Consider the following 12,301-nt stretch of genomic DNA (forward strand, 5'->3'; position numbering starts at 1 on the left):
TTGCTATTTTGTTTTTAAAATGATACACAAAATGCTATGCGGCTGCCTAGTCTGCCGTACACCATGGCATCGGTGACAAAGTACACGGTCTATTTTGTAAACAAAGTTAAAGACCCCGCGAAACTCTGTGTTGGATATGACGTCATTTGTTCTGGTGCTGCCACTTCCGGGTTTAATTCTTTAACGCAGGAAGAACATGCCTTTTGCGCGCCATCTGCGATTGCGAAAAGAAACAAAGTTCAGATCACACACCAGTTCATGAGTTTGCATTTCAATTCAGCTTGATTTTGTCGAATTTCTGGATTTTTCAGCATCAAAATGGACCAACCAAAGCCACGAGTCAACGGTTCAATGTTGCCAAAATATCAAGGACAGTGTGTGTGCTTGTTAGGCACAGTGAAAAATGTAAGTAAGCTTAAAGTTAAACATCCGGCATCCATGATGCAGTACGATCATAAGGCTATACTAAAATGCAGCAAACCTTTTACGAGCGCGACTACCGTGATGTTGCAAATTCGGCGCTAACAACGCGTACGGCGCACAGTTCATTCATAAATTTCCACTCAGCAACAATATATCGCCTTAGCAGCCAATCAGAGACAAGTGCGTGTAACGCAGTATATACGAGATGCAGGCTTCCCGTTAGTGTGCGTCATTGCGTCCAGACGCGTATTTTACAAATTTGGACGCAAATTCACATGGCTAATCATATTTTGCGTCCATGTGGACGCAGACAAAACTTCAAATTTAATCATTAATTGATGATAAAAATAAGAAATTTTTTATTTTTACGATAATAAAAGCCCCAAAATATAATGTTGACCAACCTGCTAAGTCTAAGAATTGAAGTAAATTCTGCAATATTTGTAAATGCAACGTCAGGAAATCGTGCACTTTTTGCATGCTTTCCGTCGCGATCGCTGTTTGATGGGGAAAGTCCCCATTGATGCAATTTTTTGTATACAAAGCATGCTGAACTGACGACGTGCAGTTAATGTTTATTTAGTTATTTATCACAACCTGACAATATTCAGTTTTTAATATTTTAAGTTTATTTTTTCATAAATAATCTACGCTTCCTTTATTAGTATTATTGTTACGATGAATAAAAGCAATTTTAAAGACAAAATCCAAATGATAACCTTTTTTTGTATTATTTGTGGCAGCGCGTGTTTTAGCTTTTATAGCATCATCAACAACACGTGGATCAAGTAAAAGTAAAACCCGGAAGTAAAAGTACGAAAATTTGCTAAAGATTGGCAGACTTTGCGCAGCTGTTTCTGACCATGTTTCGGACAATGATGCAGAAATGAGAAAAATTATCATTGCGACTGGAGGTGGAATATCACGGCGAAAAGTTTATTTTAACAATCAACATTTGATGAGGTAGACCCGGGGTACGTGTGTTAGCAACGACTTGAACGAGGGGTTGCCGTTGCGTTTCCCGGTATGATTGATCGTGAATTTCAGATGGACGCACACAAATCTGTCTGGACGCAAGTTTTTTCAATCTTGTCAGCAAACTTGCGTCACACATGACGCATATTTTAAAACCCTTACAATACGCGCTCGTCTAAGGTTTTCTGCATTTTAGTATAGCTGCTCAACACATGAACAAAGTAGCATAATTTGCTGAAAACTGAATCAATTCCCATCGGGTTTTCTTTCAGTGGGCGCCATGATGCTTATTAATATTCTGACGTAAAAAGGTCATAGGATGTGTATTTGCATAATTCGGAAAACTCCGGAAACTCTGCTGCTAAATTTCGGAAGTCGGAAGCTTTTTCCGACCGATTATGGTGGTGACGTCATCTAAAAATGAGCCATCTGCGCTTGCGCCGAGTGAAAATAACAGCGGTCATTGACACACTGCGAATGCATACTTCGATATGTCCTCTCATGGTAGTTTTCACGTTACAACGGGACTTCCTTCAATCACCGGACTCGGGGCCGGATTTACCTTTTTGGGGGCCCTGGGCCAGGCCAAAATTTGGATTAGAGGCCCCACCTAGGGTTTCATTATCATTGAGGTATAGGACTTTTTATTTTTTCGGAGAAGAGCAGGTAGGGCAACTACTTGATTATATGTCTACATGTTCATACTACATACTCTGAAAATTTTAGAAAATTCGCACAAGTCCCGTTTTTTTTAAATCACATTTTTGTTCCTAAATGGGGTTATAAGCGCCTCAACGGGCACTCTCTCCATAGGGCTACATGTAAAGACCAGTTATAGACAAATGGCCCTAAAATAACACGGACTCGTGCGAATTTCCTCAAATTTTGCATATGATGTAGATTTAACATCTGGAATGTAATGCAAGTGATGTCGTTGCTGCTCTCCTAAATTCATTTTTAAAATATCCGCCCCAGACCAAGGTGCGCCCCCAAACGCACCGTCAGGAAGGCATAATACATTAGGCCGTGTAAAATTAATATTTTGGTTCTCGCCCCTCCTCCTCAATTTCTGGGATTTGTCAGATTTTTTTTTTTTTTTAGATTTTTAGATTTTTTTAGACTTTGGAATGATTTATGAAATCTTCATATAAATAAGTTTATTAGAGAACAAGCATCACTTCCAAGTCTTTTTGTGGTACTCTAGGGGGTTTATCCCTCAGAATCTCACATTTGAAAAAAAAAAAAGGGCCTCATCGCTTCCTCGAGCACTGTTGGAGAAGACCGAAAACTACTGACAATGCTAATTTTACATTGAAAAAAAAAAAAAAAAAAAACACCTCCTCCCTCATCAATTCATGAAAATCCTCTGGACGAGAACCAAAACATTAATTTTATACGGCCTTATTATTATTATTACTGAAGTGGCCAAGTTTTTATATTATTTCTAGGACATTTGCGCGCTTAAACAATCAAAAGTTGACAACCATGAGAGTTACCAAATCTTTGAAAGGCCCCCTTTGCAATGATTTTTCATCAAATTTACCCCCCTTTTTCATGCAAAATCGAGGACAAAATTTGGCCAAAACAACCCCTTTTCCATGCAATTTGGCATGTTGGTAACTCACATCATGGTTGTCAACTTTTGTGTTGAGTCGGGGGGCAGGGCTTAAGGCAGCTTATAATTATATTTATAATCTGCAGCAGGTCCATATGCATGATATTACATTGTATTGTGCTACTGGAAGTGTAACTTGCGTGTAACTGAGCATCCTACTCATGTACTGCACATGTATACACAATTTCCTATACACACGGTAACCGGGTACCATACCCGAAATTGCAAAAAAAATGCATTGAATTTGAATGCATTTTGATATCATTAATTAATAGAGTATGACATTAAAAACACAAAACATCGCACCCGGGCAGAGTATTTTTTTGCCCGGGTAATGTAATCTCGGGCGGGTACCCGCGAGCCCACCCGAAAATCCCTGGCTTAATGGGTATAGCACCCGCAGTTGCTCAAATGACACATGGGTGAATTGTTTAGCATGGTTGATTTTTGATCTCTTACAAATTTGCAAACTTTGCTCTGAAGATAAAGATAAGTCATCAAAATAAATTTTGGTACCGTAACATTAAACTTCACAAAGAATTGTTTTAATACGTTTGAAAATTTGCGACAATTGCAGACCTGAAACTGTTCCTCTTTTCAGCGGATTTCCTCTTTTTTATTCTTGAAAATTCTGTGTTTTCTTTTATTTTCAGCCCAATTTGAGCCAATTTACTCCAATTTTACGCTGTTTTTCAGAGTTTTTTGACAGCTAAAAAAAACTCTGCCTTTTTTTACCAACATTTCAAAATTTGGATTGGTCATGATTAGTAATGTTAACCGGTACTGCAAGTGTACCACAGATGGGAGAGATTGAATAATTTTAATGATTTTAAGCAGCCTTTTCTTTGACAGAAATACTGACATGATTTTGCATGTAAAATAGGCAATTTGAGGGCCAGTCAACCATCATAGCTGTCCGTTAAAACTGAGTCGCTCCTGTGAAGAAAAAATGATGTTTGCTTGGGGCAAATTTAGCACATGATATCAGTATGGGACTCTGATTTGGTGGTGTGAGATCTAAACACTGCCGTCCACTTTCTTTCATTTTGAGCTCTAAGATACTAAGTTTTTATTAAGATTGTGACCAACAAATAGTCATTGTAGAGTATGTAGACTCATAGCCATGACCCGGGGGGGGGGGTCACTCCCATTGTGGCATGTACACCATCCGCGATAATCAACTTTTGAAAAGCACCCTAAACAAGGATTTAACCCTAAACAGGTAACACGCGCCTGTTTTCACACCCTAAACAGGGATTTTATTCCTTGCATACCTTAAATTTCATTTCCGCGTATTAGCAATTGCAATCTCGTAGCCATGGCTATCTGTTGTAGCCATTCAACCCTGAAGTTATGAAATTTGCAAACCTATAAAAAAGTATATTTATTTGTTTTTTCAGATTGATGGCAATGGTCAGTCTTTTGTCATGACTCTCAGCGATGGCGTAGATGTAGACGTATTTGTTCAGGACCCAGTAAGTTAACTAGTTAACAACATTAACTCAACTAAAAAAAGCATTCAACCTACCTATGCATCATTATTATTATGTTTTGATGAATCCAAGTGTGAATGGATCCAAAACATTGATCAAAGCGGATGCTTGACGCCCAATATTTATTGGTAGCTAGAAAATATTGGACTAAAATACAATGTATGTCTTGTCCAATATCTAAAACTTCTATAGCTCGACCAGTAAATATTGTATGCGGCTCAAAATAAGCTAAGGTGTCATAAAAGTGTAACACACAATTATTTTTCCAGCTCTTTTCTTTTGGTCTCCAACCAGGTTTAAATTATAGTATGCACATATATTGTTCATAATACACTAAAAGAAAGATAAGTTATAGACCATTTACTTCACAAATTTAATTTTCTAGCCCTTGCGTACGTTATATTTGACAGACACAATTTTGATGATTTTCTGCAATCAAATAAAAATTTATAAAGTATTACATAAGGTATTTTGTGGTTATTTAGGTGTAGGACCTACAGCAACTGATTGTGGAAAAAAATGTGTCCAAATATTACAATAAGGAGGATAAATTGTTATAAATAAAATATGTGTGTCTGTCAAGCCATAACATACACAAGATGTCTGTCAAATGTAACATACAGAATAATAATTTGGCAAAAACAGTAGTTCAAGATGGGAAATTGAATAAAGATCACATGCAGTTTATAAATCACATGTTTTAAAACACTTTTATAAACTCTAAACTATCATCATAATGTGAACATCAAGTGATTTTTAATTTTTTAAACGTATTATGATATGTTACTTTTGACAGACACATACAAATCTTGCGTATGATACTGGCGTATAAATGTTTGACAGACAACACTTAACAATGGATTGTGTCATCAAAAAAGCTTCTCCTCACAAAGTGATAGTGCCACAAAGCTAGGTGGAGCTAAATGCTATGTCATGTAGCATAATTAGCTGTATCATCCTAGTTTTATAGCAGGAATTACAGCACCGTCTTGCGTATGTTACTATTTGACAGACATTTCAAGAAAATTGTTATATGTTCAAAAAAGATGGCAGCCACTTACAAATTGAATATAATATGGAGAAATGAAGTTATTTACAATAGATTTACCCTTTAGTTTATGCTTCAAGTCTTTGTTTATAAAAAACTGAGGGACTTCAAAATCAATCAAAAGTTTGACAGACAATAGTAACATACGCAAGGCAAACTTTTAAATCCTTTTTTTGATCTGTTAACTTATAATTCATAATGCCTCTTTCTGTTTTTTTGATTGGTTTACTGCACCATTTTGGGAAACAGGTCACATGAATTTCTATAAGGATCCATAAAAAAATTAAAAGCTGTTGAAAAAAGGCGTCTCTTGGCATGTTACAAATAAAAGTGTAAAAATAGGCATTTTTACAGCTATTTTTTTTTTTTTTATTATTTAGAGTGAAAGGATTTTACTTAAATTGTGTATGCTATGTCTTTACTACCTAAACTTGCCACTAACCTAGCAAATATTCCATTTCTATAATTATTATTTTTTTAAAAAGATGTCAAAATATATGGCTATAATATGACACCTTAGCATATTTTGAGCTATATTGAGTTGTACATCATTATAAAATGAGGTACGGTATTTAAAATGAGGGTTTATACCAATTATTATATTGCTGTCTTTGGTGCATACTTAGAGAATAAAGGTATTGTTTTTAGCCGCTGGAGTGCATCTATCGTCTCATATAACACGGGCGACATCATTATTTTAACTTTTAAGTAAAACAACGAGGCGGAGCCGAGTTGTTTTACGCTAAAAATAATGATGTCGCCTCGTGTTATATGAGACGATAGATGCACGACAGCTGCTAAAAACAATACCTTTATTCTCATTCTTAAAACTTCCATTCAAAATAATAAAAAGTATTACATATTTTAATCAAATTAAAGGCTTAAAATCGATCAGTCCCGTTGTTGCAGTGCGCCTCGCATTGGTTCAAAAAGCGAGTACGCGTATCGCGTCGATGCACACACGTGTCATATCACACGGGTAAGAACCAATAAGATTGCAGGAACATTCTCAAGTGTTTAAGAATGCATGTTACACATGTACATTGTGGAATCTGAACCCTCCCCCTTTGAATCTAGATGGTATTGCCAAGTTGACTATCCCCTCCCGGTTGGTATACCACTGATGTGCTCAAGAGATAAGACTTTCTTGGATTGGTTCATAATCATCAATACTATGCTATTTTTATTGTTGCAGCTACAAGATATGATTGAAGGTTTAACAGAGGTAGTTGGTGAAGTGGGTGCTGATGCAAGACAAATTCAATGTCAGCATTATATTAACCATGGAACAGTAGACTTTGGTAGGTACACTAGTACTCAGGGACAGGGTTCGGTTTTTGCCAGAAAAAAAAACCTGTTTTTGCCTGGTTACTTATAATTACAAAATCTGGCCTTGTTACACTCAGGAAATGATTTTTGTAACTTAATAATTTCTTTTGAGATGAATAAACTGAACTATAAATCACTTTTTTAGTTTTTGCCATTTTTGCCGGCAAAAACTGGCAAAAATTGTTTTTGCCAAGCGGTTAAAACCGCGGTTTTTTCCACCTGCGGCAAAAACCTGCGAACCCTACTCAGGGACCATGTATGAAAGGACAGGACATGGCTTCCACTCATTGTTGCTGGTTTACAAATTATCGACAGCAGCTTTGGAATTAAGAATTTTTTATGCATCTAGCAAAATAATCTGCTGTCAAAATATCTCTTGGTATATTTCACACATTTCAGTGTGTTAATCTATGACATAATAATGCTATTCATTTCCAAGATTGTGTAGCAAATTTATAAAATTGCAATTCCAATGCTAAATTCAACAGTTGAACAAGCACTTATAAAACTTTGATTAATAGACCCTGGTACCAATCCCAGCACAGTTACAACACATCATGTGACTTGTCTTGTACAATGGGAAAGGAGTCTACATGTTTACCTCTTATAAAATACTCTAGAAATGCCAACATAAATCATCAAAGAACAATATTATATCAGTATCAAAATCAGTAGGAACAGAAAGCATATGGTGTACACATTCCAGGAAAATGTTTATTAATTTGCTTGTTTATACTTGACCGATTTAGGTAAAAGGAAGGATTATGCAAATTCATCAGGAACTAGTATCCAGCAAATTCCTTCAGAGGTGCCTATCTGTTCTTTTTGATTATCGCGTAAAAAGAATTAAGTTACCATTGAATGGGGTGCCGATGTGATGATGCCAATCAGAACCCCACGCCATAAACAGCACCAAATCGATAGACTGCTGAAGAACCTTACTGGAAACTATAGGAACTTAATCCTCGCAAAGATATTAGTAAATTTGGGAATTTTTTTTATTCTTGTGAAGATGGTGAATATTCTACTTTAATTAGTGGGATATCAACAAAATTGCTGCAACTTCCAAAATTTGTTTTGCTTGATTAAAATGAGCAAGGAACGCATAAATATTTTACTGAAGACAATTTCTTCTTTTCATTTCAGACTTGAATTTATATGATGAAGCTTGCAAGATGACACAGGAGTTTCCAGATTTCTACAAAGTAGGGGTGACTGCACCTCCAGCACAATAAGGAAAACAATATTCTTTTGTATCTTGAAAAGAACAAAAACAAGAACTCTTTTGAGTACTAACTTACTGTCCGCATTGAAAGATAAAGCCAAAAGGTGCTTCACTTAAAATAAGGACTGTATTTGTCAGAGATTTAATCCTTTGGAAATTTCAGGAATTCCGGAAATGGGGCCATAAAAAATATTCTGGAAATGTTAAAACAAATCACCCCTTTAATCCCTGCCATATACACTAGTCGAGCCCCTATACATGTTTAATGCTGACAAGCAAACCCTCAGTCACCTGGCTAAGGGCCAGATTAGGAAATCTGTTGCCCATAATTTACATCCCTGAGATAACTTTAGGTCTCTGACAATAATTATACACTTATATTTGCAAAAGTCTTCACTTCACCAGATGAGGGGTGATTGCGATCGCTCCAGGAAGTGCAAGTATACTTGCTATCTTTTGTATTAAAGTGCAGTCAGTACTTGCTCTTTATATGCATACTGCACTTTGTTACTTATATCAATGACAAAAACAGCTGTGAACAAAGAAACACAAGGACTTGTAGTGTGACTTATGTCTACATGTAGTTGATATGAACTTACAGACAGCACAATTGTAGTGCCGGCTAATTTTAGTAGCTGAGAGTGTATAAGGAGAGAGATTAAGAGATGAATTTGTCTGTGAAGAAAGATTAAGAGATGGATTTGCCCGTGGTGTAGCTGTTCTCCCTCCTTACACACAGCTACACCACGGACAAATTCATATTAATCTTCCCCACACTGACTAATTCATCTTTTGCTGTTCTCTCATGTAAAAAACACAACATCTTGGTTGTAACTTGTGTATTTTCTGTGATTCAAAGGGTTTTTTGTGCTGGTCGGTGACCAATATATTTCAGGTTAGTGCCGGTCGGAAAGACTTGAACATTTTCAGTGTTCAGTATTTGCTCATTTGACAATTTTTGCTTTCTATGTTGTACACAGCTATTACAGATATGCCTTGCACTAACTGCTCGATATGCAAATATACAAACAGTCGGGCCAGGGATACTCCTCACCTACATTTTGTCCCATCTGGAGTTGAAGGTGAAGCTAGGTGTGCTGACAAACCGCTATTGTACAGAAGTACAATAATTATTGAATACCTGAGTGGAAGAAGGGCCCAACTCCAATTTTTTACAAAAATGAGTTAAGACTCAGCATTTTATTGCCAGCAAATTGTTCTTCCTTGTGTGTGAAAGATGAGCCAAAATCCACTCTCTAAATAGTCTTCCATGTACACTTAATCATGGTTTTCATGGAAGAAAGGCCCAACTCCATGGAGTTGGGCCCTTCTTCCACAAATATTGGGTTAAAGAGGAATTTTGTTCATCCATGAAATCTGCTTTTCACTGCAATAAACTTTCGTGCTAACATATTACATGCTTCTACTTGTGCAATTAATGGATACTTACCAACTTTCTGTAGCTATTTATAACACATCTGCTTACAGAACTGGCACTTGCATTATATTAGTGGAAGAAGGGCCCAACTCCAACCTGTACCGTTGCCATGGAAACATATAATTTCGAATGTATGTAATATTGTATGTTCATGTATTAACCCTAACATGGTATCGGAAGTCAGAGAAGATCCGAATTTTTCAAGAAGAAGAAGAATTTTTGACTTGGCACCCCCCGGGATTCGAACCTTTGACCCCTCGCATGCCAAGCGAACTATCGCGGACCGGTAGCTGCTCGGGTTATTTCTGCCCGGCCAGCAATTCTGTGAGCATATCACACTTCGGGTGATTGCGTCATCGCAGACCCTGGGATGCATGCATCTTATGAATTTTTCATCGTGGTATTTTGTGGTTTTTACTGGTGTTAGGGGTAAAGGTCCCCTGAAGATGAAAACTTTCTGCCTATAAAACTTGTCCAAATATTAAGTTTTTTCTTAATATCTCAAAAACAGTTTTGATGGAGTTGGGCCCTTGTTCCACTCAGGTATTCAATTATCCTATCTTCGCTACAGTGGGCGGTGGTGGACGGCAGAGCCCACCATTTGGCTTTGGAGCCCACCACTCAGCTGCAATTTTTGCATTGGAGCCCACCACTCAATAGTCCAAAATTGCACAATGAATTAGTCAAGAATTTGATTTTTTGATAACAAAGTGCCAAATATGCAAGATTTTCATCAAATGCCACCCAGCACTAAAAATGTCCTGGCTACAACCCTGTATTCAATTAAAGCCAGGGTGCATGCTTTCGATACTACAACTAGAGAAATATGCACATCAACTTTAACTCCCAGTGGGTTACCTTGAAATTCCATCTACAAGCATATTTACCTTTAAACAAAGGATTTTTTATGAAAGACGAATGGCAGACACCCACAAAAATATTACAATAGATTGGTCTTATAATAATACATGTTTGTACAGCCGCCTGTATCGGTAATGTTTTTATGCAGGCTGTCTGCCTTTCATCTCTTGCATTAAAAAAAAAAAAACTATTTTAGAGGGATATTATGCATGTAGACGGAATTCCATGGTATGTGATGTATTTAGAATTTATAGAAACTTGTGCACTGGAAAACGATTTGATTAAATACAGAGCATAGTTGACAATCACCTTGCCTTGTCCGTTTCTAAAAGTTAGAAATGTAACTACAAAATAACGGGAGTAAGTCATATATATCTTTCACATGTTATATTTTATTAGATACATTATTATGATATGTATAAGAAGTATTAAATCTGTGTAACGGCACAAAATACAGAGTGCATTGATAGTCTTATTAAAGTAGTTGCTGGGTGAAAGCACCTGTACAAAACTCGGATTGATTCATGATACAGGATTAAATACAAAAATTTGCACTATAGTTTCATCAGCTCATAATCGGCGGGCCTTATAACATTGCGGATTAATATATCAATATATTTTATTTTGAGAATTGTCTTGTGAAAGAAGATCACAAATTATTTTTTAACAGACAGAATATAGACCGGACAAGTTGCCTTTATTACTCCGAACATGGGTCTACTTTTAGGCGTAATGATAACAGGCTAACAATTCCCGCCAATTACGAGCTGATCAAACTACAATGTATAGTAAATAAATGATTTACCCTCACGTAGGGAACAAACTAAAAGAATTATTGAAGTCGGGAACCTTGGAAATGAAAGTAGTTTAGGGGGGTTAAAAATTTTGATTCTGTTTCTCCAGTCATTTTTGGGCAGGAAAAACCCACATGTCATTGGCCCCTGAACATGTTTAAAGCAAAACCTAAGTAACCTGTTGGCAGTTTCGTTTTAAACATGTTCAGGGGCCACAAGCACAGAATTTTCCTGCCCAACGATGTTAAAGGCATGTTATTTTGACCCACTTCTGGTTTCATTTCATATGGGAAGGGTCAGAGGTCAGCTGTGGAATGAAACAAGTTATATTTATAGGGCTTCCTCTGGTTTGTTCCCTTTTTATAAATTGTTTCATTGTTTTGGATACACGATTAGAAATTAAAACAGACACATACTGCGCACAAAAAGTGACTGTACACTAAAAAAATTAAACATAAATTATCAAATAAAGTAATTAATAAGTAGAGAATTTTGATGTACCTCGTTCGGCAAAATGTGATTTTATTTCCCCAACTTGTACCAATTTGAATGAAAAAGAGCATTTCATAAGTGACAAATTTTACTTTCAAAACATGCCAATTTTGAGTACAGCGAGTGACTGTTGATTTATCATGGTGTAATGAACCTGTTACATCAGTCCGGTGGGAATCGTTCTGAAGGAGGAAATGTCTAAATGTGTCACTTTTGAAAAGCTCCTTTTTTCATTCAAATTGGTATAATTTTGAGGAATAAAATCACAAACTGCCGAATTAGGTATCAAAATATGCAGAACAAAATTTGCCATCCATTGATTACTTTATTTGGCAAGTTAGGTCTAGTGTCTGCTCTGGTTTTAAGTGTACACATACTCTTTGTGCACAGTATTATGTAGAATACGATTTGAGAACTTAGTGATTGTAAGGGAAGAAACCCAAAGGTACGATTTGAGAACTTAGTGATTGTAAGGGAAGAAACCCAAAGGTCAATAAAGCTGTGAATAAAACTTGTTTCACTCATGTTTCATAAATTATTTCCACTAAAAACAAAATAAAAATGTTATTCTGACCAATTTGTTACAGTTCAGCTTTGTAAAAAAACCT

At 36.4% G+C, this 12,301-nt stretch overlaps 1 protein-coding gene across 1 annotated transcript; it reads left to right on the forward strand.

Annotated features, from left to right (window-relative positions):
• Positions 1 to 218: 218 nt before the first annotated feature.
• LOC140150753 (replication protein A 14 kDa subunit-like) lies at positions 219 to 9,505 on the forward strand. The gene is made up of 4 exons (XM_072172855.1): positions 219 to 405; positions 4,414 to 4,488; positions 6,750 to 6,855; positions 8,030 to 9,505. Exons 1-4 carry the CDS (start codon positions 319 to 321, stop codon positions 8,116 to 8,118), a joined length of 357 nt encoding a protein of 118 aa, XP_072028956.1. The 5' UTR covers positions 219 to 318; the 3' UTR covers positions 8,119 to 9,505.
• The last annotated feature ends 2,796 nt before the right edge of the window (positions 9,506 to 12,301 follow it).

The sequence above is a fragment of the Amphiura filiformis genome, chromosome 4 (assembly GCF_039555335.1).
Source record: "Amphiura filiformis chromosome 4, Afil_fr2py, whole genome shotgun sequence".
Taxonomy (NCBI): Eukaryota; Metazoa; Echinodermata; class Ophiuroidea; order Amphilepidida; family Amphiuridae; genus Amphiura; species Amphiura filiformis.